This window comes from Ambystoma mexicanum, chromosome 13 (genome assembly GCF_040938575.1).
Source record: "Ambystoma mexicanum isolate Mex_15411 chromosome 13, UKY_AmexF1_1, whole genome shotgun sequence".
Lineage (NCBI taxonomy): Eukaryota > Metazoa > Chordata > Amphibia > Caudata > Ambystomatidae > Ambystoma > Ambystoma mexicanum.
In genome coordinates, this window is record NC_090938.1 from 752,854,421 (window position 1) to 752,880,281 (window position 25,861).

The 25,861-nt window shown below is 46.7% G+C and overlaps 1 protein-coding gene across 4 annotated transcripts in view; it reads right to left on the reverse strand.

The window, feature by feature from the left end:
- Positions 1-25,861, reverse strand: part of LOC138521903 (uncharacterized) — a 154,498-nt gene that overhangs the window by 14,469 nt on the left and 114,168 nt on the right. Inside the window, exon 8 of one of the 4 annotated variants that reach the window (XM_069635064.1) lies at positions 25,559-25,764. The exons of 2 other annotated variants lie outside the window; for them this stretch is intronic. In XM_069635064.1, the coding sequence (XP_069491165.1) occupies positions 25,567-25,764 (198 nt within the window). In that variant the 3' untranslated portion in view covers positions 25,559-25,566. Of the gene's footprint in view, positions 1-19,912; positions 25,765-25,861 lie in introns of those variants that run through there. One more of the 4 variants, XM_069635063.1, reaches the window with a different exon arrangement.

Below are 25,861 nucleotides of genomic sequence, written 5' to 3' on the forward strand. Positions count from 1 at the left end.
TTGGGCTCCCCGGTTAAGCCTTGGCCCGCACTGCCAGTCTCCTTCTCCATCATTCGACTGATGAAGTGAGTGTCAGTAGCTGCCTTTGTCGCTTCTTTCACTCCCCCCACTCCTACAATTCACTCTCACACTAACTCAGCTCTTGCTAACCTTCATCACTCCATCTCCAACACCCTTGATATCCTTGCCCCTGCCATGAGGATCTGCATGAAGCCGGCTTACAGTTGCAATAGTTGGTATGATTCTGAACTGGCCTGGCTGAAACGCAAGTGCAATGTTGCGGAACGGAAATGGTTGGCTTCTAGCACATCTTCTGACAAAGAGGACCGGCGCCTGCTCCAAAGGCATTACAGACACTCCATCCGCTGCAAGAAATGGGCCCATATCCAGGCCCGCATCTCTGGTGCCACAAACAACACGGCTGGACTTTTCAAAATCTTTGAGGAAATTGTCAATCCTACTGCATTCTCCACTTCTACTCTTCCTTCTGTAGCCCTCCGCATGGAGTTGGCTTCCCATTTTACAAACAAAACACAGGACATCCTGTCCTCTCGCTCCTCAACTCCCCTCCCACCTCGCCCCTCATCCAGGTCTTCCCTGGCACCCCTTTTCCCCCTCCTCTACTCTTTCTCACCCAAAGCACCGGATGAGGTCACCAAGACAATCTGCTCTGTGAAAGCCTCCTCTAAACCAGTGCTTCCCTGCTCCTTCAGAACTAGCAAGGACAACATTGCCACCTTCGCTCCCTCCTTGGCTGAGTTCTGTAACCACCATTTTGCCACTGCTCCTTCCCCTCACCCCTCAAGCACTCCCTTGTACATCCCCTCCTAAAAAAGCTGTCTGCGGACCCTTCCTGCCCAGCTAACTACCGCCCGATCTCCACTACCCCCTTCCTGAGCACACTCTTGCAGAAGTTGGTCATCTCCCAACTAATCCATCACACAGAATCTGTTGGCTGTCTCCACGACCATCAATCTGGCTTTAGAACAGCTAGAGACACGGAAACTACTCTCCGGAACACCTGTGATGACTTGGTCGCAAACCTCAACTCCAAATCTCCCTCTGTCCTCATCCTCCTCGATCTGTCCTCTGCATTTCACACGGTGAATCATTCCATCCTCATAAATTAATTCTGTGATACATTGGGCGTCATGGACCGAACACTGGATTGGCTGACTTTTTTCCTCTCCAATCGGCCCTCTCAGGTGCAACTGGACCCTTTTCCCCTTCCTACCTCACTCTTGGCTTGTGGCATCCCTCAGTAGTCTATCCTCTCTTTATGGCTTTTCAACATTTACCTTGCCCCTCTTGCCCACTTGATCTCCACTCTCTCCTCGTTTCCAGTGTTATGCTGATGACACACAACCTTCTTCTTCCTCCTCTCCTCCCTCTCTCATTCCAGACTGTGGGACTGCTATTCAGTCCTGGTGTGCTGCTAATGATCTCTGCCGTAATGCCAGTAAGACTGAAATCCATCTCATTTGGACACCTACCCCCTCCGTCCCACCTACACTCTGGCTGCCTTCCTTGGGCCCCCTCCCCTTACCCTCATGTGAGGCTAAAAACCTAGGTGTCATTTTCGACTCCTCTCTCCTTCTCACCTCATATTTCTGACCTTGCGAAGAAGGCCAACTTCAGCTTCACCCCCTCAGAGGCATTCTCCCTTTCCTCACCTTCCCCCAGAAACTCAATGTCTCCAGAGCTCTGGTTCTCTCCAGGCTGGACTACTGCAACATCCTCTTCCTTAATCTTCCTCGTTCCTCCCCCTGTCCTCTTCAACTAACCCAGAATAGGGCCGCAAGACTTATCCTTGGCCTCAAGCCCAGGGACCCCATCACTGCAGCCCTACATTCTCTCCACCGGCTCCCGGTGACTGCAAGGATCGAATTCAAGACCCTCTGCATCATCCACAAGGCTTTCTGCGGCCAGGGACCTCTCTACATCCAACTCTCCATTAATACCTCAGTGCTCGAGTCCTCCGGTCCTCTAGCTCCAACGCTCTGCAGATCAGACGTTTCTCCAAGCAGAGAGTGAGATAGGGGGGTAGATCTCTTTCTTCAGCAGGAGCCTCCCTCTGGAACAGCCTTCCTGCCCCTCTCTGGCTTCAGCCGGATCACCCTTAAGTTCCGGAAGCTTCTCAAGATATTCCTTTTCTCCTCCTCCTCCTTCCCTCTCCCCTCCCCTGCTAGTCTCCTCCTGCCGCTGCGACTGGTTTGACTGTTCCCTTATGAGTCTTACTGGGTTGAGGCCCTCCCTCGACAAGTATTCCCCAGCACTCCATTTTACCAGCACTTGCCCTTGGGCACTATTCCCTGACTAGCCTACTAAGGTTGGTCCACCCCCTTCTGAGGCACTAGCTGATCCCAAACCCTCTTTCCCCTGGCACTTGCCCTCCTGGGCTCTCCTCAGCACATGCCCTGCCCCTGGTCACCCTTCCTCTTGCACTTCTCCCTCTTCACCTTCTCCCTATCCCATCCTTTCATCCTAAACTCCACCTCCCACTGCACTTCTTGTTAATGCACTCGCATGATCCGAATGTCACAAGGCCTAGTAGCACTGTTAGTTTTGTTTTCCTCATCTGTCCCTCCCCTTTTGTCTTGTGGCGCATGGAAACACGTTTTGATGTATAGGCACCATACAACGTTCAATTAATAAATAAATACTGATCATGTCAATCCATATTGTTCAAATTGGGGTTCTGCATATCTTTTACTGGACAGGTCCAGAAGACAAATTTGAACATATCATTATTTTGGCTGTTTTACTACACAGCAACATATTTCTTTCATGGCATTAAATGTGCACTTTGTCTTGTGTGCATGTTACAGGCTGCCCTTTTCTGGATGCATATTCAAACCTTTTCATACCACCCCCCCTTGTAAAAAAAAAAAAGATTCTGATCCCCCTACCTAGCCTTTGGGCTGAGGCTCTTTAAAATATAAGCAGATTTTCTGCTTCATTTATATTCTATTAAAACAGTCTCATTCATCCTTTTTTATAGTAAAAACATTTATCTTAATCTTATTTGAAAGAGTCTGGGGGCCCCCCGTTGGACATCCTTTGGGCACCCTAGTTTGAAGACCATTGCCTTAACTGAAGACTTTACATGTGTGCTTGGCAGCACGTTACAGACTGGCTTTGATAGCCCCCAGCATCCAGCAGTGTTAGCACCTCTTTGCCTTTCACTATGGTTTCATCTGCATTAGTGCCTTGCTGAAAGAGCAATTACTAACTTTTCAGTGGCCGTTTAGTGTTTCAGCTCGCCTCTGGCTGCCTGCCCCGTGAGATCAAGGGCATTCCTTTGTATGTATTCTTATTTAAGCAACCCAATGGTGCCACAGACTGTGCACACCCCTCATGACTGTAGGGATGGGAGGGGTGCCCAGTCACATGGAAGGGGGCCCCCACAAGCCCTCACAAATGGTTAGCCGGACCTTGTGAGTGAGCACTAAAGCTACTTTTTGTTATTCCAATGTGCCTGACTGCCAGCAAGAAGGGTGGCGGGCGTGTGTGTTGTTCTGTTATGATGAGATGGGAAGGTGTCGGATCAGGAAACAGCAGGACCCACTCACTTTTTGCCTGTCAGCCTAGTGCTTAGTCTGCTATTGCTAAGTGACCCAAGCTATTACCACCCCAAATATACCCAGTTACGACTGCTGTCTAGCTCACAATGAAGGGTAGGTGGGTAGAAGCAACATATCCTGCTCAGGTCCTCCTGTGCTCTGCAAGACCGAGGCAGCTTGTGGGTTACCCTCCACAGGGCAAAGATAGAAGGTCTGCCACCTACCGCCCCATGCCACCTGCACAAAGAACACCTGTGCTCTATGCCCAGGGACAGGGGTTTATTAAGAAGGGAATGGGGAATGACAAGATGCTATGTCTCCCCTCCCGTTTTCTTCTTGCCTCAATCACATAATAAATGTGAGTTTAGAATTCACAATGGTTTATTTGTCGGGAGGACTTCTTAGTGCTGCTATTTCCACTTCAACAACTTCACTTCTACTGGATACACCATGAGAACAGTCACCTTTGTCTAACAGTACTACACCTCGTTTAGACTACTACAATGCTGCATCCACTGACAACCAGATACACCACCACAGCTTCGGTACTTTGGACTTCTAACAAAGCTTCAGTGTTTTGTACTTCTAGACAGGCTTCGACAAGATATACTTAAATGTATTTCAACACCTTCAGGTAGGCAAAGCACTCTTCCCCTGAATAACTTTCTTCCCCTGAATAACTCTCTTCAAAAGCGGCAGCCTTTTTGCCTCTATTGTCCGTCTGCCACAATAACAACCTGTGTTTGCCTTTAAGACTCACTTCTCTCCGTCTTCCACAGTTTCTGGCACTTCAGGTTGTGTCTACTTCAGAAATAGTCTTCACAAGTAGCCAGTTTCCTTTTCCCAACTTTAGCTTCACCTTTCTGCCAACTATCAGCCCAAGTAATTACCCAGAAGCCTTGGTGACACTCTCTTAGCTTCAGGTAATGTTTGCACACGAGTCTTGGGACAATTGACTGTTATTAACTTCACAGTAACAGTTAGATTGCTGTTAACTCTGACAAAGGCTGGTTTCACTGTTAATTGAATTTTATTCCCCTATGTTATTTGAACTTCCGAACAAATTGAAGTTTCAAAGTTACCAGCGCTCTAAAATGTTGATGCTTGCTACACAAGCTTGTGCCGTAAATCGGAAATGTGGTCATTTCTCTTTGAGCCCAGAACTAAAATTGTATAAGATCAAGGTGTTGCCATCTATCACCTAAAGGGGTTAGAACTGGGGTCTCCCTACATTCTTGGACTGCAATGCCTTGGAGGGCCTTTTTTGGAGGTAGCTTCTGCATTTACCGAATGGAGTTCCTGCAGCTGTTATCTGGTATGAGTTAGGGCTGTCTTCCATTAAATTCTATCTTAATTGGAAGAATTTCTCACTGTTGAAAAACATCCACTGTGCAAAGGTAGGTTTAAACTGGTGGTTGCTAAAAGAGCTGCTGCTTAAGAAATCATGCACTGCCTTAAACACATGGGAGACAGAGTGCTATGCGAGTTGTGAGAGGTACGGCATCTCGAAAGATACAGGTTTGCAAAGTCCAAGTACTTTAAAAGGAGACTTAAAGAATGGGACTGGATAGACACAATCAGTAAAGTCAGAATATATATTCTATAGGCTTACTGAATGATGTCAGGCCAGTCGGAACCTATCCCGAATACTTGAAAAAGTCAGCTGGTAGATCCTGGCAGTTTAGGGTGATGAGGCTGTGACTAAATTTGATTCAGACTAATGAAATTCTGGGTGCCAGGAAGAATGATCCGAGAATGTTGAGATTGTTTCGATTTTGTCCCTTGCTTGAAGAGGTGGAGACTCTGCAACATATCATACTCCATTGTAGAGCTTTGGAGGCAAGGTGCATTGTTTACTTTGGTCATCTTATTCAACACTATGTCCAGGTCTATACGGAAAGAGTGTGGCAGCTTATTATGAATTCTTATGGTCGTATCGACTGGATGGTTGCCACAATTCACTTTTTAAAAGAAGTTTTAGAACCATGCAAATCGATTACCTAATTTATTTTGTTCTCCATTCTTTTAGCTCTTTATGGTTTTCTTCTGTTTTTCTTCTAAAAAGTTTGTTTTAACCTGTATTCTTTGTATCTTTTGCATTTAAAAAAAAACTTTTTTATGTTTTCTATTCTTGTTAAAAGTTACTTTGTTAACCAAATAACAATAAATAAATAAATAAATTACTGTATGAAAGTGAAGGATATAGTTCATTCCTCATTTGGAAATCACAATTAGGCACACTCAACCACTTCTTGATATACTTATCACAAGTTAACGGTTTTAACAACTGTGTTATCAAAGTTAGGTATTCGGTAATGGTCTTCTCAATGTTCACTCTCCTTAATTACTGACACGCAACCACTCCTTCAAGCAGTAACAGTCTTTTAAAGATTGAACAATGGATTTAAGCAGTGTTTGCTTTCTACGCAAGTAAAAGGACTTTCTTTTATATATGTCAGTGCTACATTTCCATTATTCAGGTATTTCAGCTTCAAGGAACACCTTCCACTTGCTTCAAACGATACACGGGTGAATAGAGAACTGAATACTGTGGTCGGCAATGCTTGTGCAAGGTATTAGAATGCTGCGTTTCACTCACCGGCTTCTTTAACACTTGCTCTGCGGGTTGCACTGCTTTACCGACTTCTACTACAATGTCTACTACTTCTGGCTTCTTGGGGACTCACACCCTTCCTCTGTGAAGGAGTCTCCAGTCCAGCCACATGTTTATGGAGCCCCTGCTTCTCACCTCAGTCTCCAGCACGTTTGCTGCACAGCCACCCCGGCAAACAGGCTCACATAGGAAAAGACATCTCTCCTGCACGCCTTCCGCTGCACAGCCTGTGCATTTCAGAGTTTGGGGGAAGAGGACCCTATCAGAACAAGCAGTTGAAATCTGCTGTATCCACATTCCAGCGTCTCTCTTGTTTTCCCACTTCTGCTTGGTGTGCCAGCCTCCTGCCACCTTCTTTCTGCTACTACTGCTACAGCTCGCACTCCAGTCACAGTTCCAGCTCCTTCCAATTGCCCCCCCCCCCCAAGGGGGCCTTTTATGCCTCCCAGGTTCCTTCAGGTGTGGGCTGTTGGGCTTAACTGCCTGACTACTGCAACTGCATGCCTCTTCAGCCCTCTTCCTCATCCCAGTACTCCTGGGATTGTGGGACTTGTGGTCCCCTTCAGCAGAGTTAGCTCTTTTAACAATTGAGTTAATTTTAAGGGTAGATTTATTTCCCTTAAACTCTTTAAAAGATGGAATGTTACAATTGGTTCTTAAAGAGGAAGACATTGGATTCAAGGCACTTTCTCTAGATCCTTTTACATGATACCTATGGGAGTAAGGAGGGTGTTTGTCCTGAGATGCCTTGAAAGATATTTCTGTTAATAAGGTTTGCTCACATTTAACAGAATTCATACCCCGGATCACAGATCTTATATGTGGGTCAGGGACATTATAATGACAATATGCCATTCCCTGTTTTGGCAACCCAGAAAGGTACTTCCCTTCAGAAGAAAAATACGGTGCCTCATCCTACAGGATCTCCTCACTACCCTGGGCCGTGTCTCCTCACACGTGATCAACCCACAGTACACCACCCCAAAGATCAGGAAGCGTCGGCCTTTCCGTGGCCACCTGGGATGAACTTTAGGCAGGGTTTCAGTGAGGGATCCATAGGATTCTTTACAATACCAACAAGTGCCTCAGTTCCCAGTTCTCAGGGAGGGGGCACTGGAGAGCACTGGCGGGTTGCCGGTGAAAGGCATTTGTGGGCCGTAATGTGGCAGAGTTTTCACAATCAACATGGAGTTGATGAAGGTGGGAGAGTGACGGATATGAAGATGCTCCACAAGCGGAGAACCTGTCAGGACAGAAGAATAGATGCCAGCAGCAGGTAATGAAAATAGCCAACTCCTGCCAACAGTGGAAGAAGGAAAAGCGCATACCCGGTCTCAAAGACGAAGCTGCATTAAGGGAGAGATTAGATCGGGGACAGCATCAGGGCCTTGCAACACCCCAAGCCTCAGGAGGAACCCCAGAAGCTGCCCCCATGTAGGCAGTCAGGAGACCTATGAAACTGCAAAATGGTCTTTTCATTCTGAACTTTAAATGTGTGCTTTGCAGTGTGCACATTGCAAGCTGCATTGGCTAGAGCGCTTCAGGCTGTCACCTCCCTCAGACCTCTGCAGTATCCAACAATGCTCTTATCACCTCATTGCCCTTTTACTCAGGTTTCATCTATATTAGCCATTTGCTGACAAAGACTGGTTCAGTGGGCATTTAGTGTTTCAGCTTCCCGTAAGCTTCCCGTCACATGGTAATCTGCAACTATTAACTCCCGGCTGTATTTATTAATCTTCATTATAATGTAGCCACCCACTGGGGCCAGAGGCTGTTTCTATGGCTCTAGGCAAAGGGCCCCCAAAACGACATGTTGCAATGGGCCCCCGTGATCCAAAAGAGGAGCTTCCCAAATTTCGATGTCTGGAATCAGGAGAAGGGGTTTTGAAGCGACAATGTGGAGGGCTAAAAATGAGAGGTACTAAGAACTTGAAATAAGGGGTCTGAACCTGAGAACATTTGACCATACGGGTTCTGAGAACACTTGAACCTGAGAGGTGTTGGGATCTGAAAGCACCTAAACCTGAGATGTACAAAGAACCTGAGAACACATAAACCTTAGAGCTGCTTAGAACCAAAGGCACTTGAACCTGAAAGGAGCTGAGAACCTGAGAGCACTGAAATCTGTGTGGTGCTGAGAACCTGAGAGCACTTGAAAGTAAGAGGCGCTGTGAATCTGAGAGCAACTAAACCTAATGGTGCCGAGATCCTGAGACCTCTTGAATTAGATAGGTACTGCAAAAGTGAGAGCTCTAAACCTGAGAGGTACTGTGAACCTAAGAACACTTGAACCTAAGAGGCACTGCAGACCTTAGAACACTTGAACCATAGAAGTATTGAGAATGTGAGAACACTTGAACTTAAGAGGTACTGAGAACACTTGAACCTAAGAGCTACTGTGAACCTGAGAACACTTGATCCTGAGAGGTACTGTGAGCCTGAGAACACTTGAACCGCTTGAATTAGGTACTACAAAAGCGAGAGCACTAAACCTGAGAGGTACTGTGAACCTGAGAACACTTGATCCTGAGAGGTACTGTGAACCTGAGAACACTTGAACCTCTTGAATTAGGTACTACAAAAGCGAGAGCACTAAACCTGAGAGGTACTGAGAACCTAAGAAGACTTGGACCTGAGAGGTACTGTGAACCTGAGAACACTTGATCCTGAGAGGTACTGTGAACCTGAGAACACTTGAACCTAAGAGGTACTAAGAACCTGAGAACACTTGAACCTAAGAGGTACTGCGACCTTAGAACACTTTAATTGTAGAAGTACTGTGAATGTGAGAACCCTTGAACCTGAGAGGTACTGAGAACACTTGAACCTGAGAGGTACTGTGAACCTGAGAACACTTGAATCTGGGAGGTTCTGTGAACCTGAGAGGTACTGTGAACCCGAGAACAGTTGAATCTAAGAGGTACTGAGAACCTGTGAACACCTGAACCTAAGAGGTACTGCAGACCTTAGAACACTTGAACCGTAGAAGTATTGAGAATGTGAGAACACTTGAACTTAAGAGGTACTGAGAACACTTGAACCTAAGAGCTACTGTGAACCTGAGAACACTTGATCCTGAGAGGTACTGTGAACCTGAGAACACTTGAACCGCTTGAATTAGGTACTACAAAAGCGAGAGCACTAAAACTGAGAGGTACTGTGAACCTGAGAACACTTGATCCTGAGAGGTACTGTGAACCTGAGAACACTTGAACCTCTTGAATTAGGTACTACAAAAGCGAGAGCACTAAACCTGAGAGGTACTGAGAACCTAAGAACACTTGAACCTGAGAGGTACTGTGAACCTGAGAACACTTGATCCTGAGAGGTACTGTGAACCTGAGAACACTTGAACCTAAGAGGTACTGAGAACCTGAGAACACTTGAACCTAAGAGGTACTGCGACCTTAGAACACTTTAACTGTAGAAGTACTGTGAATGTGAGAACCCTTGAACCTGAGAGGTACTGAGAACACTTGAACCTGAGAGGTACTGTGAACCTAAGAACACTTGAATCTGGGAGGTTCTGTGAACCTGAGAGGTATTGTGAACCTGAGAACAGTTGAATCTAAGAGTTACTGAGAACCTGTGAAAACTTGAACCTAAGAGGTACTGCAGACCTTAGAACACTTGAACCGTAGAAGTATTGAGAATGTGAGAACACTTGAACTTAAGAGGTACTGAGAACACTTGAACCTAAGAGCTACTGTGAACCTGAGAACACTTGATCCTGAGAGGTACTGTGAACCTAAGAACACTTGAACCACTTGAATTAGGTACTACAAAAGCGAGAACACTAACCTGAGAGGTACTGTGAACCTGAGAACACTTGATCCTGAGAGGTACTGTGAACCTGAGAACACTTGATCCTGAGAGGTACTGTGAACCTTTGAACACTTGAACCTAAGAGGTACTGAGAACCTGAGAACACTTGAACCTAAGAGGCACTGCGGACCTTAGAACACTTTAACTGTGGAAGTACTGTGAATGTGAGAACACTTGAACCTGAGAGGCACTGAGAACCTCAGAACACTTGAACCTGAGAGTTACTGTGAACCTGAGAACACTTGAACCTGGGAGGTTCTGTGAACCTTAGCGATACTGTGAACCTGAGAACACTTGAATCTGAGAGGTACTGAGATTCTGAGTACACTTGAACCTAAGAGGTACTGCAGACTTTAGAACACTTGAACCGTAGAAATACTGAGAATGTGAGAACACTTGAACCTGAGAGACTGAGAACCTGAGAACACTTGAACCTGAGAGGTACTGGGAATGTGAGAACACTTGAACCTAAGAGGTACTGCAGACCTTAGAACACTTGAACCGTAGAACTACTGAGAATGTGAGAACACTTGAACCTGAGAGACTGAGAACCTGAGAACACTTGAACCTGAGAGGTGCTGAGAATCTGAGAACACTTGACCCTGAGAGGTGCTGCAAACCTGAAAAACACTTGAATCATGAGAGGCACTAAGACTTTGAAACCACTTGAACTCAGACAAATTGTAAGAATCTGAGAAAGTTTAAAACCAGGAAACCAGTATTGGGATTTGTGGCATCTGGTGGCAATACGTATATGACTCAGTTATCCAGTAAGACCGAATTGAGCATGGAGGCAAAGCTCCTGAAGCAGGACGTGGCTCATGGCCCTGCTAGGGATCAGCTTGGTCATGGATAGTCAATGGGTGGACAAATGACCCAAAAACACCCACAAGCTATGTATCCCTCCTCACATCTAGAATGCAATATTTTGTGCCTATAGATGGTGCCTAAGAGCCACCTAACAGCCAAAACTAAAAACACATTTCTACTATCAGAGAAACTCTGGGACAAGGGGAAGTGACCCAAAGGTGCATGAATGCAAAGCTTGGCCAGAAGAGGAAGTCCCGGATTAGAACAGAGACAAGGAACACAGTCATCCTCTGTGAACGACTGGGTTTGGAATAAACCGACCTGAAACTCTGACGGTTATGGACCCCGATAACAGAGAAGAAACTACACCTTGAAAATAAAAGTCCAATCGTTTGAACTTTTCTTGCTCTGTTCAGTTAAGTTAAGATGTTGAGTTCTAGTAGGGAAAATCTCTCAATACGTGGCTTTTTCAGCAACAGCTGACCAAGCACTAATCCCAATGGATGTACAGACCGATGCACAGACTGTGCTAATGTGCTACTGCGCTACAGTACTGCGCCACTGTTAAAAGACGCTGGCCGCTCATGAGCTACATCTGCACTTTAAACAATAAAATAAAAGGGCCATATTGTTAACATGGACCCAACACAACTGTTGTGTCAAAATTAAAACCAACAAGCATTGGCAAAGTCGATAATTTAGGCTGTTGTGTAGGCATGGCATTGGTATTGGCCAAGCACTGCCATAACAGTGCTACCTGCCCCTAAAATGGAAGCCGCTGGAAAATGGGGGTGATTACCCGGGCAACTGGTAGCAGTGGCTGGTAAATGCCCAATACCTAAACACAAGGCTGGCTTTGTCAATGCTACCTTTGAACAGGACTTTGGCGCAAGGAACATATATAAATAAAGTAACCGAAGGCACACTTGGCTAATACATTTTTATTACACCAGTAGCACATTTACAGATGCAATTATGCCATTAACTCTCCACAGGCTGATTAGAAATAACACTGGCAGACCCAAGCTTGATGTTTCTGTATAATAGAGCAAGCTTAACGAGATCCCAGAAGGATGAGGTTTGGGCAGAGAGGGCCAGATATTGGGAGAAACGGCCATAGGGATTAGCCATGGGAAGTGAATGGGTGGGTAAATTATCAAACAACATCCAACAGCTGTGCATCCTTCCTTGCATGTCATCTCCTCCCTAGCTGTTATGAAATGCAACATTTTCAGTTTATAGGTGGTGCTTAGTTTAGTTTAGTTTGTTTATTTGTATAGCGCGACCGAACCCTAGGGTAACTGGGCGATTTGTCTTTAGGATCAGCAATGGCTACAGAAGATTGCACATACAAGGTCAGGCACGTATGATCCAGTACAATAAATGGGGTGAGGGACCAGGTTACAGAACGGTCCGAAAAAAAAAGGGACCGGGTTACAGGTTGGTCTGCCGCAAATGTGGCATGCATTTGAGTACAAGAATACAAGTGTTGGAGTGGCGTACATAATGGCATGCATTTGAAGGTGGCACAGTTACGTACAGCTAAGTGCAGTAGATAGTCTATTGTTGCGTTATGAGCAGTTCCTTGACTTTGGCTCTGAACGACCAGAACGTTGTGTCAGCTCTAATTAAGCGCCACCTTACAGCTCATACAAAAGTGTATACTATTAAACGATTATCCGAGCAAACCTTTGCTTAAATAGCCCTTTAATAAGAAAAGGACAAGACATGCCTGTTTACTTAAAATTACAATTATACAACTGTTTAGAATATACACATTTTGGCAAACTATAGACTTTAGATCTGTGCTTTGGTGCAAATCTGTTGGTATCAAGACATTTAGCCCAACCAGTGGTGCAGATGTTGCGATGTGTTCTTCCCCCAGCAGCCCCTGAATCCTGAGACGAGCCTCGGCCAATGGAGACCTGGATGGCAACACAGTGGCTCAGACTACAGACCGACAGTGACCTGGGATGATGGATGCCCAATACACTGAGCCGGAGCAACTCCTCATGGGGGCCCCATTGTAGAACCCTCTCCAACATGGCGGCTGGGATACCCGCAGCCACATAGGCCTTTCTTTGCTGGGTTTCCCCAAGCACTCATGCATCTGACAGGAAAAGCTTGGATCATGTGGCCAGGCCTGAGCAGACTACCTCTGTTGCAGGGACTATTTCTTCCATTCACCTATGAGACAAACTCCATTTTACTGGCTTGCCCACACCATACGCCTGACCAAATAATTCTCCACTGCCCTCTCAAACATGGCGGCCAGGATACCCACAGCCTCCATCGGCTATCCTTGGTTTTCCGAGGCACCCACGTAGCTTATATTAAGAGCTTGGATCATGTGACCAAGCCGGAGCGCCAGTTGCTGTTGCAGGACATTTTTCTCTTATTCTCTTGTGAGACAATGGGGGTCATTACGAGTTGGGCGGTAGGGGCTGAACGGCACCGTTAGGGTTGGTGGTGCTGTTAAGCCCCTACCGCCCTATTCCGAGGTCCTTTAGTGGGTCCAGCAGGAACGTATTAGCGCCTTCCCCATTCCCATTGAGCCCTATGAGGGCTCAAATGGGAATGGGGAATGGTCTCTTGAATGGGGACTTACCGGGTCCTCCAAGGTCGGAATGACCCGGGAAGTCCCCATTCAGTCACACCGGACCCAGGTTTGGACGAAGCCAGCGCCATGGCTACGTCCAAACTCGTAATGACCCCCAATGTCCTTTCCACAGGTAGCATTGCTGACCTCTGTGCTCGCTCACTCAAACTATTGGCCAGATCATGGAAGTCCCCACGGCCCGTGAGAGCCCATCTAAGGAAAATGTCACTGATGTGCAGAAGGGATGTGAGCTAGCAGTTTGGGCTGGACAACACCTCTTTTGGGGTGGGACCCAGCCTGATTTGCATATGGTCTTTTGCTTTCTGTAATGGCTTGGCATGCGAAGAACGATGGTCTGGAGGATTGCCCAGAGTAATGCCAGAGGTTAAGATTAATTGTAAACCTTCCAGCTAGCAACCCTTTTGTTTTGCTTTAATCACCCCGAGTGGGACGGGTGTGCCCAGCCGTGGGTCCGAGCCTGCTGAGCTTAGAGACCCAAGTAACTTCTCACTGATGAGGCCCAATGAGGCCAAAACATGTCTGGGGATGCTTGTGGTCTCATACAGAAGGAATGTGACCTAGCAGTTCGGGCTGGACTGCCCCTTTTGGGTGGGACCAAGCATGATTTGCGTATGTTATGTTAGGCCTATTTATACAGCGCAACTACCACCAGCAAGGGCATCTTGGCACTAACTGAAAAAGGAAAGATGGTCAAGCAACCCAAAAACAAGCCAGACTAGAACAGCAAAGTTTTCAGCAGCCACCGAAAAAAAAGATGATGTTGGACAGCACACAGGAACACATGTCATTTATCCCATAGCCTGGCCGCGGTACCAGAAAAGGATTTAGTCCGATTAAACCTAGGAACTTGGAGCAAGAGTGCCTCAGACGAACGAAGCGAGCGAGATGGAATATAGTGACAGGTCTTTTCCTGCAGATAGTCCGTACCAACCTGATAGTAGCCACAGTGTACAGTACCGAGAACTTTATAGTCCACTAGTGGGGCAACTGGAAGCCAATGTAGGTGGTGATGTATAGGTGAGATATGGGCATGCAAAGGGGCTAAGTGGCAACTCTTGCAGCTGAGTATTTAAGTATCTGCAGTCGTTGCCGCAGATAAGCCGGTTGTGAGAGATATAGACAATTGCAATAGTCCAAAATACTGGACATAGAGGAAGAGATGACAGGTGCATGAAAACGATGGAGAATTTTCTGCAAAAGTTTAAACTTGTGCCTCCATAGATAAGGAGGCCAACACTCTAACACCAAGATTTTTCACAGTGACCAGCGGCGTTGGTAAGGTCTGGAGCGAATGGGGCCAGAAGTCGTCAATAGGGATGAAACCCTAGGTGACCCAGCCAAAAGAACTTCGGTTTTGGTACTGTTTAGACACAACCAGTTGTTGCTCGTCCATAAAATGGGCTGCCTGCAGACACGAACGACACCGAGCTGCAGTTTCCAGGTGCAAAAAATCAAGCCGCATGATGATCTGTGTGTCGTTAGCGTATGAATAGCACCGAAACTCAAAGGATTGAACAAGCAAAACCAAAGGATGAATGTAGACATTGAATATTGAAGGAGAAAGTGGGGAGCCTTGCAGGACACCCCAAGAAACAGCAGATGGGGCAGAATGAAACCAGGCCAGGTCAGAGCCAGAGAAACCTGCAGAAGATCGTGGAGAAAGAAGGATGGAATGATCGATGGTTTTTAATGCGGCTGAAAGATCTAAGAGAATCAGTGCGCTGACACCACCTTGACCAGCTACCAGGGTTAGACCATCTACTCCAGCCACAAGTACAGATTCGGTCCCCCGGCCTGGCAGGAATTAAATAAATGAGATTCTTCAAGAAAAGAACACATAAGAGGGGCATCCAAAGCTTCGATACATTTAATTAGAAACGGTATCCGCGAGATGCGCCGGACATTAGCTGGGATAGAAGGTTCCAGGGAGGGTTTCTTCACTAAAGGGATCACCAGCGAGTGCTTAAGACTTGGAGGCATAAAACCTAAGGAAAACAAGTGATCCACGGCATCTGTAACCCAGGAGACAATTTCGGGCATGACCATTTTAAGAACAGAGAGTGGAATAGCATCCAGCGGCGAAGCCGATTTCCATTTCTGTGCGGCACCCAGGATTTCAGAAGCAGTAAAACTAGGAAAGATGAACCACCAATCAGAAGGAGTTGGATCCACCTCTTCTGTCCCAGACATATCAGATTGTCCCTCAGAAATGGACATTTTATGGAGAATAGCTTCAATCTTTTCTACAAAAAACACTGCAAGGGAAGGCGGAACTAAGGATGTCGCAGAAGGATCAGAAGACAAAGCCCTAACTAGTCTAAGCGGCTCTCTAGGCTTATTGATGGCCTGCTCCATTCGGCTAGAATAGAAGAGGAGTTTAGCAGCAGTAATAGCCACTTGATATGCTGCTGTGGCTTTGCGTAAATTTAACGTAGCCAATGGGCAATAAGCCGGTTGCCATCTGCGTTCCACCTGCCTACGCAGAAGACGTCATTTTGTTAGCTCTGGGGTAAACCACGTGTCAGGTGGGCTTTTCCCGAGGATGAGCAATCTTTTTAGGAGCCAATAAGCTGGCTTTGGAGGTCAAGACTGAAGACAAGGCAGGCAGAGTAATCACAGGGAGAGTATCGCAACTCTCCTTGATATGAGCCGCAATCTGACGCCGAGGGAGGACGGGCACCACCGAAGACACAGGCAGTAGAAGGGGTTCAATTTGAAAAGGGAAAATCAAATGATCAGTCCAGATGACAGGAAATAGTGGGAAAGAGGTGAGCGGGGCAGGCGAAGCCTGTCCCCTTTCTGCAATGGCTTGGCAGGCTGTAGAACGATGGTCGCGAGCGTTGCCCAGAGCAATGCCAGAGGATAAGATCAATTCTAAACCTACCAGCCGTCACCTCTTTTGTTTTACTAATGTACACGTAAACTGCCCTCGCCAACATGGTGGCCAGAACACCTGCGGCCGCCAGAAGCCTTTCACCTTGTTTGGAGCCCCCAGAGCCCTCCCAGCCGATCATAGAATCTCTGACCATGTGGCCAGTCCATCCTCGCTTCCACTCCAACCGGGACAGGGCGGCTTCAGGAGCGGGCTGCGAACCAAGAGGCCCGGGGAATGTTTTTTAACGTATCCCCATATGACACTGTGGGGGCAACCCCAGGCCCTCTAAGTGGGGGGGTTTGAGGGGTTCTCCTGAAGGAACATTTTGAATAAAACGTGTCCCGATATAGGGATTACAAAGTAGCAATGCATAACAAAAAAAAAGAACCTATAGATTTTATTAAGTGTGAGTAATAACATACTGTAAGCTTTATAACAAATACTTAACTTCAAAGGGGTTTAGGGGTGACGTTGAAGAAAAGTATCAGGGAGTAAGAGGAACAAATAACATAATAGCCAGACAAATTAGGCCGAGGGTGTAGAGGCCCCGTGGGCAATCTCCAGAGTTCCCCAATAGGCCAGGCCACCTCTCGCAGGGTATAGAGGCCCCCTGGGCAATCTCCAGAATTCCCCATAGGCCAGTCCACCCCTCCCACGGTGTGGAGACCCCCTGGGCAATCTCCAGAGTTCCCCATAGCCAGTCACCCCCTCCCATGGTGTAGAGGCCCCCTGGGCAATCTCCAGAGTTCCCCATAGGCCAGTCCACCCCTCCCAGGGTGTAGAGGCCCCCTGGGAAATCTCCAGAGTTCCCCATAGCCAGTCCCCCCCTCCCAGGGTGTAGATACCCCCTGGGCAATCTCCAGAGTTCCCCATAGCCAGTCCCCCCCTCCCAGGGTGTAGAGGCCCCCTGGGCAATCTCCAGAGATCCCTATAGGCCAGTCCCCCACTGGGCGGGACCCCCATGCGTGTCAGCCAATGAAGGCTGCCAAAGACTATAGCTTCCTTGCAGCGCCATCCTGCCCTCCCCATTGGTCAGCTTCACTGATGCCCAAAATGGCAGCGACCGCAAAATGAGAGCTCGGATGCTGCATGTGAGTACTTTTCTGCACGTGCCTTCACTGCCGCGGAGCCCCACATCTTGTGTTTTTTCAAATTTGTATTCAAATTATTTTTGGGGGATTTCATAGAACAGCTATCAACACGGATACCTGTTACTTACAGTTCAACACTATTGAAGTTAGAAGCCAAATTCCAGGGAAAAGGGGAAAAGGAAAAGGAATGAGCAAGGAGAAGATTCCCCCAACCCCCTGGGGTGCAACCAGCTGTTTTCCTTTGTGGGGGGCCCTGGCCTATGCTGCTAATCGCCCATCCGCATCTAAAATACTTTTGTTTTGTATTCTTCCCATATCCCCCTCCCCTGACCTTCGTGTGACCTTTCCACCCTACCACCTTCCTCTCCTCCCTGAATCCCAGCCCTATTGGCAGTATGTGCCAACTCCCGGACCTCCTACCCCCTTGCTAGTCCTTCCTACCTCCTCTCTGCCTGACAGATGCTTGCGGGGACCTACAGGGGCCCTATGTCCCTGTCACTCCCTCTGCCTGTTAAGGGATTTTCAATTGAAATTGTGTGCATTATGAAGCACCTAAATAAAATGCATTATGGAATCCCATGGCATAGCCATGGGTAGAGAGCGTGAGGACCTCACAATAGAAGACATAACTCAGTAAGAGGCACCCAGAATGATGTGGCACTTGAATCATCAGCTACGCAATCATGTTTCCAGAGAGGTGCTCTAGAAGACCTGCCCCCGGTTTGGAAATGAGTAGTGGGGATAACACCCGGGTACATCCTTTATTCCAAAGAAACAAATGGAACACTGCATCTTGAGCTGAACAGAGTGTCCATGGCACTAGTACGATCTTTTCCTTGGGCTGCCATATGTTTTGAACTAGAACTCCCATGATCCTTCACCATTGACTATGCTAGCTGGGGCCGATGGGAGTGGAAGTCCCACACATCTGGAGGGCCACACAATGAGTTACCAATACAGACCAATACTGACCCTGCAACATTAGGAAGAAAAATGAGAAGGGAGGCCACGTAAAGACCAGACTCTCTGTAGGAAAAGTCACCTTGATGAGAAATTGAGGTTTACCGGGGGAATGACACCAACTCAGCGATTAATCTCACTCTAACCCAGGGACATTGATTCACCAAAATGCCTGGGGTAGTGGGAGTGACATAACAGGAAGTGATGTCACTTGAAGGTTGACCTGGATGGCGACCTCTTTAACCATGGTGATATCACCGGACGTGGCTTGCAGTGGTAAAACAAAGTAAACATTTTAAAATATCAAAAACGTACTGAAGCAGACAAGAATATTTTAGACACTAGCCACATTTGATCAAGGGTGCTGCACTCATATGCCATTGATGGGGTCATGATATGACCCAATAGAACTACATAGGCCAAGCCATTATTGGTTCCATAATCAGGTTTGCTATTTAAAGACTTGCATACATCTTTAAGCAATAATTATGACAAAGTCTGAAGTGGCCTCAGACAAACTTAAATTGATGGAAAGCCCAGTGAAGATGTACAACAAAAGGAATCATGTGAAATGGGGAAGGAAAAACAGCAAATCTCATTCTATAAGCTGCAAAGGGACATAACAGCACACCCGAGAACATATAAGGAGATGCAGTCCTCTGTGATGAGATTCGCAGGGCCAAAATATCCTTACATTTGTATGCGCTTTTGTCTTAACTTACTATGCTCCCTACAAAGGTGGGGTCCCATAAGAGGAATGCTTTGGCAAGAGATTGTCGGCTGTGTAAAAAGCCGGGGGAAGCAGAAACCCTAAAACATTGGCTGCTTGGCTGCAGCACAACACTAGCGCAGAGGAAAATGTGGTTGGGAAAGTACATAAGGAGATTAGAGCATTTAAACAGTGAGGTCAAGTGGGCTAGGCTGTTGTATGGATACACTATCTCAACGACCATTGCTTCAGGGAATATGTTAATAGTGATGCACATTAAGTCTGTTGGAATGTTTTTCTCGATTAGTCCACCAAAATGATGTAGGGAAGTAAGTAATTTGTTGTGTAGGTGGAAAATGTAATTGTCCGGGTTAGAAAGGGAAAGACTGATGGGTAAATAGTATATGGTATTATATTGCGTTGTGTTGAATGAATTCATGTCTGTAATGTCCGTTTTAGAATGTTGTGTCTGAAGTCATTTATTGCCATTTGTAATGAACGAAGCAGTTTTGAATTATATGATGAAAAATGTGTTCGTTTTTAATAAACTGGAAACAATAGGCAGAGGCAGTGCCATAGATATGCCACTTCAGCATTGTGTGGTTAGTTACTTCCATATCATGCCAGTTACAGGTGCATGCTGGTTATTGTGATTTCATGATAGGTCCCCAACACTGCCATTTGCTGCCATAATACAGTATGCAAAAGTGCAACAGATGCACGTCACTGCCAGTGCACTGGAGCACTCATGCTTTCAGTAATGATAATGATTTGTTATGTATGTAGTGCTTTTGCCAAAGTTCTGTACATAGCACATAGTTTCATACAATTAACATCCCGACTGAAGTTGCTACTTATTTATTTTATTTATTTAATGTGATTTAGTTTAAATAAATTAAACTTTACACATATCAAAACAAACATATACAATAAATCATCCAAAATGAAATAAAATAGAATACACAATACCACAATATATACTTCTTCACATCATTACTCAGTGATCTAAATATAAAATTAAGTACCTTCCTGTATCAACCACAGGAAATATTACTTATTTATCAACCTTGGAAGAATGAAAGGCTGAGTTGGCATTGCCAGTATTTCAACCTGCAACCTGCAGATCACAGCAGTGAGCACTCAACTCGCTGAGCTTGCTTACTGCTTTGCTACTAAAAATGTAATGGCACCCCAAGAAAGCATGTAAAAACTGGCTGCGCAATGTAGGCCTGACACGTAATAACACGTATGTTTGCTGTAGCCTTGATGATGCACAGTAATAAATACCATGACACAGTAAGACATACCTAGACGGGCAAAACCAACATGCCAATCTACGACATAATAACACTTAGCATGCTTACTTTATCATAGATGCCCCGAGAAATAGACAATACCGTAGCAAGGACTGGCTGCACCCAAAAGCCAGTCTAGCCAGGTAATTACACATATCATGATTGCTTTGTCAGAGATGCCCAGTACAAAATGTCAAGCCACTGTAATGAATGGCTAGTCCAGCTGCACCATAGTCTAGACACGCAACAACACTTATGATGCTTACTTCAGTATAGATACCCAGAAAAATATGCCATGACGCAGTAAGAAACAGGGGCGAACATGTCTTTTTTATCAGCCTTTCACTGAGACATGCCTTTTCAAACTTTCGATAAGCTTCAGGATCAGCATGAGATAGGGTAGGGCACCAAAGCAGTAACAGGGGATCAGGGACAAATTGCTCTGTTACAACATTGATGCGTGCAGAAAAAGGTGGCACTCTGCGCAGTGTCCATTTTAGATATTCTGTGAGCTGTCTGTATCTATGGTTAATATGGGCTCCATGTTGCTACGGTACTTATTTGTGTGGTTGTGTGAGTGCATTAGGGAGCTGCCTAAGGAGTGTGGAGAGTTGTGCTGGTGTATTTGTGGTGGCTTCGTTTGGTGTTTAGGGACATTTAGTGCAGACAAGTGCCTTCAGATGGCGCATGCTCTATTGTGTATCCTGTGTTTTAGATGGTTTTTGAAGTGGTTATTGTTGCCATATCCTTCTCCAATCAATGTTTGTATTTTATTTATTGGGTATTTATAATGCGCCTATACACAATGTGTTTCAAGCCGCAATCAATGCCAGATTTTATTGCATGGGAACACCATGCAAGAGACGGCAGCTCACCAGAGAACCAAAGACCAAAGGAGCCATGGAGCAGAGAAGCAACTCACAAGGAGGCAAAGGACCAGGGGAGAGTGACTCACCAAAGCAGCCAAGGAGCAGAGGCAACTCACAAGGAGGGAAAGGACCACAGGAGAGTGACTCACCAAAGCAGCCAAGGAGCAAAGGGCAACTCAAAAGGAGGCAAAGGACCACTGGATAGTGACTCACCAAAGCAGCCAAGGAGCAGAGGGCAACTCACAAGGAAGCAAAGGACCACAGGAGAGTGACTCACCAAAGCAGCCAAGGAGCAAAGGGCAACTCACAAGGAGGCAAAGGACCACAGGAGAGTGACTCACCAAAGCAGCCAAGGAGCAAAGGGCAACTCACAAGGAGGCAAAGGACCACAGGAGAGCGGCTCACCAAAGCAGCCAAGGAGCAGAGGGCAACTCACAAGGAAGCAAAGGACCACAGGAGAGCGACTCACCAAAGCAGCCAAGGAGCAAAGGGCAACTCACAAGGAGGCAAAGGACCACAGGAGAGCGACTCACAAAAGCAGCCAAGGGGCAGAGGGCAACTCACAAGGAAGCAAAGGACCACAGGAGAGCGGCTCACCAAAGCAGCCAAGGAGCAAAGGGCAACTCACAAGGAGGCAAAGGACCACAGGAGAGCGGCTCACCAAAGCAGCCAAGGAGCAGAGGGCAACTCACAAGGAGGCAAAGGACCAAAGGAGAACGACTCACCAAAGCAGCCAAGGGGCAGAGGGCAACTCACAAGTAGGCAAAGGACCACAGGGGAGCGACTCACCAAAGCAGCCAAGGAGCAAAGGGCAACTCACAAGGAGGCAAAGGACCACAGGAGAGCGACTCGCCAAAGCAGCCAAGGAGCAAAGGGCAACTCACAAGGAGGCAAAGGACCACAGGAGAGCGACTCGCCAAACAGACAAGTGGCAGAGAGATTTAAAGGCCCGAATCTCCAAAGGGAGACTTTTCCATAACTTTAGCCCGTACACTCCGAATCTGCGGTCCCCCTTAGACACACAGTCCGAGAGGGGAATTTGCAGCAATGGTTTGTCTCTTGACCGCAGCCGACGGGTTGGTCGGTAACAACAGATTTTTTTAAAGATAAAAAGGGCAGGGCTAGGTTGTTTACACATTTGAAAATTAGACACAGGACTTTGAAGTCAATTGGATCCTTTATGGTGAGCCAATGTAAAGATCGCCATCAACTTGAAAACGGAGAGGACTTCCTTACTCCAAAGATCAGCCTGTGTGCTTTTTGCAGGCGCTGTACTTGTGTAAGTGTATTGCCTGCGAGCAGACCAGTGTAATAGCCAAGACGAGAGTTCACCAAGACTCCCACCACCACTGGATGATCCTCAGCCGGAATAAATGGAAGAGCCGGTCGCAAGTGGCACCAGGTGCCAAACACTGACTGCACCTTGGCACGCACCTGGGCTTCGCTCCCCAGATTTTCCTGCCAGATGCAGCCTAGATTTGTTATTTTAGGGGCAAACAATAGGTCAGAGCCTAAGGAGCATGGTGGACCAGGGCGCCTACTATGATCATTAAGATGTTCAAGCCCGAACAGTGCTACTTCCGTTTTACTGGCATTGAGTAGAAGCCAGTTAGTGGACATCCACACCCTAACTTCTTCCAGACATCGTTCGTTCGATCGTCCGAAACGCCTCTTACACAGACCCTCTTTTGATGAACACCTGGATGTCATCCGCATAGGAGTGGAAGTTAACTTCATGCCTCCTAAGTATGTCCATAAGAGAGTGCAGGTATACATTGAAAAGAAGAGGGGAAGTGAGGAACCCTGAGGGACTCTTCACTCCTGTGGGAGAGAGTCAGAGGTGAACCCACCCATTCCCACCTGTTGCTGCCGATCTGAGAGAAAAGAATCAAAACATTTTATGGCTTGGTCAGGGATGTTTTCGGTCTCCCTGAGGCATCTAAGTCGGATACTGTTATCCAACATATCAAAGGCCGTAGAGAGATCCATCATAACCAATAAGGATCATTCTCCTTGGTCTTCCACCTCATGGAGATCACCCCACACAGCCATCAACGCGGTCTCAGTCCCAAACCCTGGGCGGAAACCAGAGTGCAGCTAAGAGGGAGATGAAATGTGAGGAGGGACCCACAACTTGTGGGTGTTGTCCAGTTATGTACTCACACATTGACTGCCCATGGCCATGCTAATACCTACACCATTCCCATCTGCCATCTGCCCCTCCATGCCCAAAACCCATCCTCCCAAGATTTCTTTTAGGTAGCTCTATCAAGCAGTCACATAAAACTGTGGCCTGTCAGTGTTTTTTCTGTTGATAGTCAGTGGCTTAATTGCAGCTGTTAATTGAACTACCAATGTAATACAAATGTCTTAACCAAGTGTGCCTCCAAACACTTCATTTATATCTGTTCCTTGAACTAAGATCCTGTTTAAACAAGAATTGACAAAGATTTGTATTCATGAATATATATTGCTTTGCTATTTGTCGGGGACAAACCTATTGTGATAACATTTCCTGGCAATGTTGTGCCTAGCCACAAAGCAACAGGAGCCATTGTAGATTGCACATCAAAGGGCAAGCCCCGCCTTGCACTGTCCTGTCTATCCTAGCCCCTGCTTCGTCTCTCCACGAGCCCTCTCACCATGCCAAGCAAGGTGCCCAAATAAACAAAGCCAGTTTAGCGCCTGCAGGATGGCCAGTATGGTAGGGGCACCAGAGTGTTACACGCAGGGCACACTTTTGAATCCCCTGTATAGAAGTGAAGGGAACTGCGCCCTTCCCTGCCATCCTGGAATGGTACCAGGGGTCACATAAAGTAGGGGAACGATGGTGGATTTCCCCAAACATTAAGGGAACGCCATAGCTTTTAGTTCCCAACCACTTTGACCTCTGTCAGACATTCCCTCACAGTGTCTGCAACAATGACTGACAGATAAAACCTTGTTCGCTCCTCTGCGCTTTGTTCCATCAGGCAAATTTAACTTCAGCAAAGTGCTGATCTGAGCTTATCACCTTCAAGGGCAAGTCTTTCAAATGTTTCAGTTGAAATGGATCTCGAGCTTCCAAGAGGCACTGAGCTGCTGGCCCCCTCATCAGAAGGCAAAATACTTCTTTGATCAATACTTTGAAAGTATCACTCGGGAGGATAGCTCAGGGGCAACGTGCTCGCATTGGAAACAAGACGACACGGAGCAACACAGGTGTGATCCCCGGGCCGCGCTTAGAAACCTCTGGGTATTAAGCGCGTTATAAATAACCAATTAAAATTTAATGAAACATTAAAATGTTACGGGATGCTATCGGGAACCATGGACAGCAGCTATATTAGGCCAATGTAAAGTGAACATTTGGCTTTTTGGCAAATTTTAAGGATACTTTTAGAGGCAGACATTCTGATTGGCTCTGGTTTGTGAGTTAAAAATCATCTCGAGTAATGTGTTGAGTACTTTTGTATATGAAAGAGGCAATCGGGTACTAAATCAGTGTTAAGGGAGACGTTTTATTATTGTTCTTGAATTCATATGTGACTGCGCAAAAACCTTCCGGATCCGAAACTATTTCTGGCTGTGCCTGGGAAGTCAACAGTTAAGCGGTAGCTTGAAAAGACGGTGTTACAAAGCATATATGAGCTTGTGTCCAGGAACTAAAGTGTCATTGTTGCAGGGAAATAAGATGACAAACTGTTGAGCCATTTAGAGGGAAATGACGGGGTGGGCTGGTCCAAATGTGTGTGGAGACGAGTCAGGAGTTCAGTAACTGTTCGTGGTTGCTAAGCAACTACTGAAGTTCCAGAACTCTTGAAAGCATGAGAGGAGACCCAGTGGCGCCTGCAGCCATGGAGCTTCCTTTTGTTTTCCCATTTGTCTGCAATAGTGGTCGCAGGGGGCATGCCAGGGGTCGCAAGGGAGACAGCAGGGGTCGCAGCTGCGACTCCTAGCGACCCCCAAATGACGTCCCTGTTCCTACCCTAAATAAGGTCTAGAAATAGGAGTGTCAGCAGAAAGGGGGAAATAGCCACCTAAGGCGAGCTTAAGGTATGTGTAGGCGTGGCCAAAAATATATGGCAATAGGTGAAGCGGGTATGAAAAATGAATTGTCTTCATAGCGGATGTGTAGCTTCTCAATAGCATACGGGGTGGCCCGGCAGACTTCATCTGCCTTCCTATGCAGAGGCCTGTTTAATCTCATATATGGAAAGAAAAGATTTCCACGTAAACTCTCAAGCTTCTCTATAGACCAGCGCTGGAATGGCTACATAGTTCTCACTCTAGTGGTACACACTATCCGTGCTGGGACCTCATGGGCATAGTATAGGATGCACACCCCAATGTTCAGGGATTTCCTTGCGGGTCCATGCCACTCGTGTCTTGCTCGTCCATGGCCTGGACTTCGGACTTCAGGTCTGCCACGCTGGCATAGCAGGTCTTCTTCTCGGCATCCTCCTCAGTCCTTCCCACCGCATCGCTGCCATCTTTTGTTGCAAGGTTCTGGAGCGAAGCGTACTGCAGGCTTATCTCGCCGTCATCGCCCTAGGTAGGCAACACAGTACATTAAGGCATTAGTACCGTGACCCCGAAACTAAAAAGCAAAAAGCCTCAACAAACACCAGACATGAACATTTGGTTG